Source organism: Amborella trichopoda, chromosome 1 (genome assembly GCF_054954075.1).
Source record: "Amborella trichopoda isolate Santa Cruz 75 chromosome 1, AtrichopodaSantaCruz75HAP2 v2.0, whole genome shotgun sequence".
NCBI lineage: Eukaryota > Viridiplantae > Streptophyta > Magnoliopsida > Amborellales > Amborellaceae > Amborella > Amborella trichopoda.
The window spans coordinates 11,140,628-11,149,336 of NC_142336.1; the positions used below are offsets into that span (position 1 = coordinate 11,140,628).

At 34.5% G+C, this 8,709-nt stretch overlaps 1 protein-coding gene across 1 annotated transcript; it reads right to left on the minus strand.

The window, feature by feature from the left end:
• Positions 1-306: 306 nt before the first annotated feature.
• On the minus strand, positions 307-6,322 carry LOC18444618 (uncharacterized). Its single transcript, XM_011628913.3, has 2 exons — positions 6,045-6,322; positions 307-917 (listed from the first exon to the last, which is right to left on the minus strand). The coding sequence occupies exons 1-2, from the start codon at positions 6,223-6,225 to the stop codon at positions 682-684; spliced, it is 417 nt and encodes a 138-aa protein (XP_011627215.1). The 5' UTR covers positions 6,226-6,322; the 3' UTR covers positions 307-681.
• Positions 6,323-8,709: the final 2,387 nt, after the last annotated feature.

Consider the following 8,709-nt stretch of genomic DNA (forward strand, 5'->3'; position numbering starts at 1 on the left):
TGAAAATCCCTGATTCCTTTCTCTTGCACGAAATGAGATTCAAGGGTTTCTTCAAAACCCTAAAATTAAGCAATTAGGGTGAAAAGCTCTAGTTTGTATGAGATGAGAGCGCAAAGAATATAAATTGGACGATTGATAAGACTCCATCTTCAACTGTTACGATAAGGACACAACCATATAATAAATAATGAGTATTTTAAATGTATTGATAAAGACCATTTTGGAATAAAATGGGTGGTTGTAGGAGTGTCATTGAATGGACACTAGTTTTTTTTTTTTTTTGAGAAATGTTCACATGGACACTAGTTTTTCAAAAAGCAATATCCATAGAGTATATATCAATTTTTAGCTAAGCAATACTTTGAAACAAAACAATACCAGCAGTATCATAATACAAGAACTTTGAAGTATCAGTGGATAAAGAATCCACCCGTGGGGTTGGGTGGCGGATCCAACATAATGCCAAGGGTTCATATGCCCCAAAACCATCACAATAGGCATTATCACCATTCACATGCACAACACTATGAAGTAAAAAACACTATAGATGGTGAAACGAAACACCAGCACAGAGAAAGGCCACCAACAGTCCAAAACAGTTGGATAAGGTTCTTCATCCTTCTTGGACATAGAAGTCGAGACACATCATTTCACCACAAATTTGCAATTTGCTAGCTCATATCATAGACCATCACTGTGCAACTGGCGAAAATAGCCTCTAGGGTTACTCTCAAATGGGCTTCGAGGAATGCGAAAAGGCCTCCCTGGAGCTTTCATGGTCTTGCCACTACCCTTGCCTCCAGAGAAAGCTTTCATCACCTTGAGCACCAAATATCCAGCAAATGCCAAACCGGCTATCTTCAATGCTTTGTCTCTATCTACTTTGTCTAATCCCAATGTAATTGCCAAGGCCCGAGCTAAAATGAAATGGTCATGAAATCAAGAAAAACGAAAACTAGTATTCAATGCATTTTGCCTATATTATTACTATACACAAAGTAAGGGTTTAGATAACATGCAGTATCAGTCTATATTATTACTATACACAAAGAAAGGGTTTAGATAACATGCAGTATCAGTCACAGCAGTAGGCATCATTACTTGTTGTGTAAATAGGGAAAATAATAGATACCCCCCAATTGTTGTGTAAATAGGTTAGGGAAAATAATAGATACCCCCAAAATGAACTTTGTAGTCATTCTCTCGCGAGAACCAGAAACTCTCTCATGTTCTCTCCACAGCAACTCACGCATTCTCTATCACGCTTTCTCTCTATCTTTCTCCCTCTAAAACCAGTGGATTTCGATGCACCTTCGACCCAGTCCTTTATATACACACCCCCACAAACGGCACTCTCTCCATCAACAAATCTCTCATTCTCTGGACAACAAAGAGGATAAAAAACTGACTCAATTCCCTCTATATGCATCAATCCAAACCTCTCCAACTTTTTGGATATCCTCTATGGTAACCTTTTTATTTGTCAAGCCCCAGAAAACCCAATTCATTGTCCTTCTGCATCTTCAAAGCTTAGCCCAAGATTCAATTCTGCGATCTCAAAAACCAAGAGAAGGCCCAATTTTTTTTCTCCTTTTTTATCAGAAAATGATAGTGAAATCCAGGGACTACATGACTGATCCAATAAACATATAGATCAAAGAATTGGAAGATCAGAAGCTCCCATATCACAATGTGACATCTTTGATTCACGTATAAACGGCATTTCTTCAAAATGCATTTCTTATTTCTGATCTGCACACCATTAAAAAAGCTCCAGATCAAAAAATATATAAAAATATATTATATGGGAGAGTTTGTGGCTGTGGAGAGAAAAAAAGAGAGAGAAGGGCGGATAGAGAGAGAACGAGAAAGAGAAAGTGAGAGAGGGTAGGTCGAGAGAGGTAGAGAGAGATAGAGGGCGGCGAGAGAAAAAAAGAGTGTGAGAGAGGGCAGGTAGAGGGGGGGTTGAAAGAGAGGGGGTAGAGATAGAGAGAGCGGGTAGAAAGAGAAAGTGAAAGAGAGGACTGAGAGTGAGAGAGAGGGGTGGTAGAGAGAAAGGGGGTAGAGAGGGGTAAGGGCATTTTTATCCTAATTTTATTGACTTTTTTTATTGGAGCAAAAATACAAGAAAAAAAAGTGTTTTGGTCTAGGGTATGATGCTAAAAATATAGATGTCTATAAAGTTCATTTTGCGGGTATCAATAAATTTCCCTAGTAAATATCGACAAACAGGGTAATAAAAGAATTACTAAGGTATTCGTGCTTAGTATAAAAAAGATCACAATCACAAATGCTAATCACCTACACCTATCAAATGCTAATCACCTATAGCCATCTGATGCTAATTAAATGCTGGAATGTTTGGACTTTAAGTACAGCCAATGTCACACCTCCCACTTCTGCTTCATCTCATTTGAGAGTGAGGAGTGACTCTGTTACTTCTCATCTGATAGCTAGTGGTAGGGGTGATAATGGACCTGGACCTAACGACTAGTCCCAACACAGGTCTAGGTATGGGTCCAAAAATTGGACCGAACACCATTCTTCTGGGTCCATATATACCCAACCCAAATAATGTTAATAACACCATTCTTCCAGGTCCATATATACCCAACCCAACTAATGTTAATATTTAATATGCAATATGTTAATAATATATAAATAATTTATATATAATATTTGAATAATATTTAAATAATAAATATAATATTTTTATAATTTTAAACAATATTAAATAATATACCCATATATTTTTAGTTATACTATTTAAATATAAGGTTTTGTTAGGCTACACCACTTGATGATGTAGACCCTTAAAGTGCTCAACATTTTTGGAAACTAAAATACCTTGGAATTGTAATACAAAATTTTCCAAGTAAGGGTTTTTTTGGTCATTTAGAAGGGTAGAATGGATATTTATTAAAAAAATAGTGGCACTCTATTAGTAGTTAAAAACAATTAATGCATCTTGTGGGTGATGTCACACATCATATCGATGATGTCATTGTCCACTATTGTTAATAAATGATTTTGTTTCTATTAGGAATTTCTAGTTTACCCTTGACTAATTACCTAACATACCCGTAATCAAAAAGTTACTATACTATAGGATTAGGATAAGGGTATCTAAATGTCTAAAAATGTTGAGCACTTTGCGAGTCTGCACCACACGTAGTGTACCCTAACAAAACCCTTAAACAATACATGTATATATTTAAATATATACATATTTTTTTATGTGACTTCAATAACTTTGGTCTGGGTCCAAGTCCCATAAATTTGTTTTGGATCCAAGTCTAGGACCCTAATCTGACCCGACCCCACCTTTTTAGAGGGTAGGTAGTCTTATTGTATATCTTTCCTATTTGAAAAATGTTGTGTATAATACAATGGCCAATGATGGCGCTCGACAACTATCACATCAAAATTGTTTTTGATATGTACGCAACTAACCTTCAGTATCAGTACTATATGGTGATGGACTATTCCTAGTGTTGCTTACTTATAGACAAACCTTCATAGACGAACAATTCATTTCCACCATCTCCCTTCATAATGGGATTTGTTGATATGTACCATCGAACCATCAATCTCGGAATTAGATGGTGGAGATGAACTATTCATTAGTTTTGCTGAGTCAAATAGAGGAACAATTCATGTCTACCTTTTATAGTGAAATGGAAGGTGGAAACCATGTTTGGTGAATACTAAAATAAGTAAAACTACTCTCCTCTCCTCGATCATTCTCAAGTAAAACTACTCTCATGAATCAAATAATAGAATAACAAATCATGATTAACCATTTTTCTTAGGGTGTGAAGGCGGAAACCATGTTTGGTGAATACTAAAATAAGTAAAACTACTCTCCTCAATCATACTCAAGTAAGTAAAACTACTCTCATGAATCAAATAATAGAAAAACAAATCATGATTAACCATTTTTCTTAGTTTTCATAAGATGACCGCCTTGTAGAACAACCTTTAAATAAATAAATGGTGGAGGTTGGTGAAAAAGTATATATAAGGTTGCAACCTTTAAATGTAGAATTACAGTGCACCTCAAAAATCCATCCCTAATCGGTTGTTTGGATGCTAGAAAACGGTTTAATTGATCATCTCGACATCGAAATTTATGGACATGAAAAGAAAAACGGATTTCGAGTCAGCAAAATAGTGTATCTTGCAACACATTATCTAAAGCGTCTATTTTCAAGATTCTCATGTGTTTATAGATCTACTTGATTTGAACCATTTTTAGAGTTTAAAATTTTATAATTAGATAGGAACATAGACTCTCAACACATCCTAAAAGAATTTTATATTAAAATTACATTTACGATAAAATTAGAGGTGCACCTTAATTCGATTATTTAAGGTTGCAACCATATGAAAATCACACACTTTTGTTCCTTTTTATTATAATATGATCAACACAATGAAATAGATGAGACGAAAATATATAATTTAAAAGAAGATTACGTTACTCAACTGTATAAGCAATTACTTTGTACTCAACATTTTTAGACACTCACTGCCCCTTGTTTTGTAATACAAAATTCTTTTAATAAGGGTGTTTTTCATCATAAGGAGGGGTAGTATAAATATTTTTATAAAAAACCAGTGGCATTTCACTAATAGTTAAAAACAATCATTAATCAATGTGGGTGATATAACATCTTATGTGGATAATATCATCATCTACTATAGGTAATAAATATTTCTCTTTTTACAAAAATTTCTACTTTATTATTGATTAATTACCTAAAATACCTTTAGACAAAAAAGTTATTATGAAGTGGGATAAGGGTATCAAGTTTTAAAAAATATTGAGTACCTTAAAGAAATACTCATATGCATGAGTACCCAAACATTACCCTTTAAAATTCAAAGGAAAATGCTAAATAAATGATGTAATAATACAAATAACAGAATGTCATAAAGAAAGGTTCATGTGGAGAGAGAGGGGGTTCTTATCAAGAGCAAGAAATATTTCTAAGGCCAAATAGGCTTCAAACCATTTAGCCAAAATGCTAAAACAATGTTGTAAAAAAAGACAAAAAAAGTAGAAAATCACTTTTCTTTCAGGTACGACCAGTCTTAGAAAGTGACTCGAACCAAGTGCCTCAAACGAAGTAATCAGTCGTGGCCAAAGCCGATTACTCAGGCCGAGTTAGCAGCAAAAAAAAGTCAAAAAATTATAAAAATATAAAAAGCCTAAAAAAATAGAAAATATGTCTTTAAAATAATATTAAGCGAAACACTTCAAAATGATGCTAAAAAAAAGTAGTGACAAAATAGATTTTAAAAATCAATTTGTGAACAGGGGTATTCTTGAAAAAATACAAAAATGGAAAAATATAGAAATGCATTTATGGCCAAAACAATTTCCAATCTTTTCAAAAATAATAGAAAATATAAAAAAAAAAACATATCTCAAATAAATTCTTTATTTTATAGATTTTTTTATTTGTTTGAATTTTTTTTAATATCCCCAAGTTATACACCCAAGTCTGGGCAACTCGGGTTCCGCAAGGGGCCGAGCCCAAGTAACTCGGCCCATTTTTCAATCACTAGGTAGGATTACAACATTCAAGTTTCTGATAGCCAAAAAAAAAAACAGAGATCCATGGGAAATTCTGAGTCAGAAATTAAACAGAATAAAATTTAAAAATCCTTCAACAATATAATACTTTAATTCTAGGTCAATCAATATATTTAAAACTATACAAACAAATTACAAATTTCATCCGCAATAAAATTTAATTGTATTTTTTTTTGCTTAGATCATATAATCAGTGTTTATTATCTTGATTCTTTTGACAAACTTCATTTTTTGTTGACAAGGTTTGACAAACGTCTCTGATGAGTGTTTACCAATCTTTTTGAAAATTTATTTCAGTGCCTAAATGGGTAACCATATGTTATTTTCTGAAAGTATCAATCCATAAACTATACAGGGTAACTATATTTCTAGCCCTCTAAAGAAACCAGAACAATTAACTGATAAACTCATTCAACTTAAATAAAACAAGTTGATTTTTCACCTTTGTCAGCCAGCAATTCGCTCTTAACCTTGCCATCTCTCACTAAATCTTCAACTTTGGAATCTGTAAAATGGCCCAACAGATCGTTAACTTGCTTTTCGGCTTTGGGCTTGCCTTCTCTCACTACACCACCCAAAAAATCTCTCAAATATCCCAAGAAATTTTCAATTTCCTGCAACATTGTGATCTTCTCTGAAGTTTACCTCTCTACCTTCTCTTCCAATCTTCCTCTTCAATCCACTTATAGAGAGAGAAGACGCCCTAATCTTGAGATTCATCTTGCGGCTTTAGTTCTGTTTTTTACCTTTCCTTTGTCGTCGTTCATCTGTCTTCTTTTCTCTCTCACCGTTGATTAGTAGGGCAAACGTGTCTCATTTTTACTGCCTTAGGAAACCGGCTATAAGGGCATTCCCATTTTCGGGAAACACCGGTAAGTGTACCGTCCTCTTTTATTTTTATTTTTTATTTTAGTGACAGGTTCGGTAAATTGGATTTTTTTTTTTTTTTTTTTTGACGGACGGAGATTATATTAAAGATCTAAAAAAGACGAAAGTCTCAAATACAAAATATTTTTTTTTACAAAAAAATATGTAACCCCATTAGCTTCCCTATAAACATACACAAAGGACAACATAAATGAACTAGCAATGTCCCAAATATGTTGCAGCACTGATCTCAACTCCCAATGATACTTCTGCTTTCTGTTGCACCAATTGATGAAGTTTAGAAAATCCCCATCAATGATATAGTAATGACTCTGATTCCTAACTACCAAAAATTTTAAATCATGAATAAGTGCATAAAGCTCTACGTAATTAGCAATTATTGTACCGAGAGGACCAGCATAAGTAAAGATAATACTACCATTCCAGTCTCTAATCATACCTCCAAAGCTTGCTAGCCTTGGGTTCCCTAATGAACTGCCATCAAAGTTAAGCTTAAAAACCCCCATAAAAAACGTAACCCATCTTTCTTTAGACGTGCATTTAATGAACCCCATCTAAAATATAGTTGGCATATTTTTCCTCACATCCACTTTTGAAATGTCATGTCATCTTTTTACCACAAAAAGATAAAGCCAAATTGAATGTAAAATCATGTCCATAATTTTCTCAAAAAGCTGATTTGTCCTATCAAAAGTTCTTCTATTCTTTTCCTTCTACACCTCCCTCAAGATCACGCCTCTCGTGATTTGCCATATTATCAAACCTAACTAGGGTAAAAAAGAAGTGACAAATTTGAAAGTAGACCCTCAACACTTGATGGCATAACCATTGCAACCCCAAGATGACAAAAAAACCAACTCTAGATTCTAGAAGTGAATAGACAGTGAAGAAATAAATGAGCACATGTTTCACCGTCTTCCTTACACAACAGACAAACATTTGATAATATATTTCCCCTTTTGATGAGATTATCAACTGTCAGAACCTTGTTTTGAACTGCTAGCCATAAAAAAGCTTGAACTTCAAGAGGTAAAGGTTATTTCTAGACCACAACAACTTCAGGCATGGTCCACCTCCATCGATCACGAAACAGTAATTGGTACATTGACTTAATCAAATAGTCTTCATCTTTTTCAATATCCCACACTACCTCATCAACAGCATTGTGAGAAATGTAAACTTCATTAAGTAGCATCAATAAGTCAGATAATTCTGCAATGAGAGAGTCTAAAATCCTGCTGTATGGAAGATTAATATTCCATATAATTTGGTTTTCCCTGCGTTCGAAATAGTCACAGACAAGCGCATTGGGATTGGTCATCCTTTGAAATATAAGAGGAAACATATATTTCAAAGGTGAAGACCCCAACCATTTGTGATGTCATAAAAGGATATTGTGTCTGTCACCTAGAGACCACTGAATGTCCCTATAAATGAGAGATCTACAAGAATGAATAGATCTCCAACAATAAGACATCTCCCTAGTATCATTCCTCTATCCAACCCACATTCCAAACTTATCCACACCATACTTTGTTGCGATCATTTTGTACCTTAAATGGTATTCGAAATTTAAGCTCTTCCACTACCACTTACATAACAATGCTTGATTGACAAGTCTGACTCTCCTTATTCCTAGACCTCCTTCACTCTTGGGTGTGCACACTCTATCCCATCCTAGCAGATGAAATTTCCTAGAATTTTTAGAAGAACCCCATAGGAAGTTTTTCATTAAAGTTTCAATTTTCCTAGCAACCGACGAGAGGATCTGCAATATAGACATCTAATAAATAGGTAAATTTGATAGGCACACCTTGACTAGGGTTATCCTTCCCCCCAAGGAATGGTATTTAAATTTCCACATATCAAGCTTCACTTGAATCCGTTTGATGATTTTGTCCCAAACAGCAATCGAGAGTCGACCATCCGAAATAGGTATCCTCAAATACGTGATGGGGAAGTTCTCCACTTTACACCCCAACACCTCTGCCATGTCTTGGACTAAAGCATCACATGAATCAATACCAACTATTGTTGTTTTATCAAAATTAACCTTAAGGCTTAACAAAATTTCACAACATCTCAAAAAGGTAGCAATATTGCTAACCTGGTCAACTTGAGCCTCACAGAACAACAAGGTATCATCTGCATATTGCAGATGGGAAATGTAGGAGCCTCCATTTGGCATTTGAAAACCCTTGAAATGACCACTCCTTCAA

Bases quoted from the DNA above. Each gene is read 5' to 3' on its own strand.
- LOC18444618 (XM_011628913.3), bottom strand. From the start codon at position 6,225: ATGTTGCAGGAAATTGAAAATTTCTTGGGATATTTGAGAGATTTTTTG. The intron at 918-6,044 runs GTGAAAAATCAA...ATTTCATTTTAG, and splicing joins CGAATTGCTGGCTGACAAAG to CTCGGGCCTTGGCAATTACA.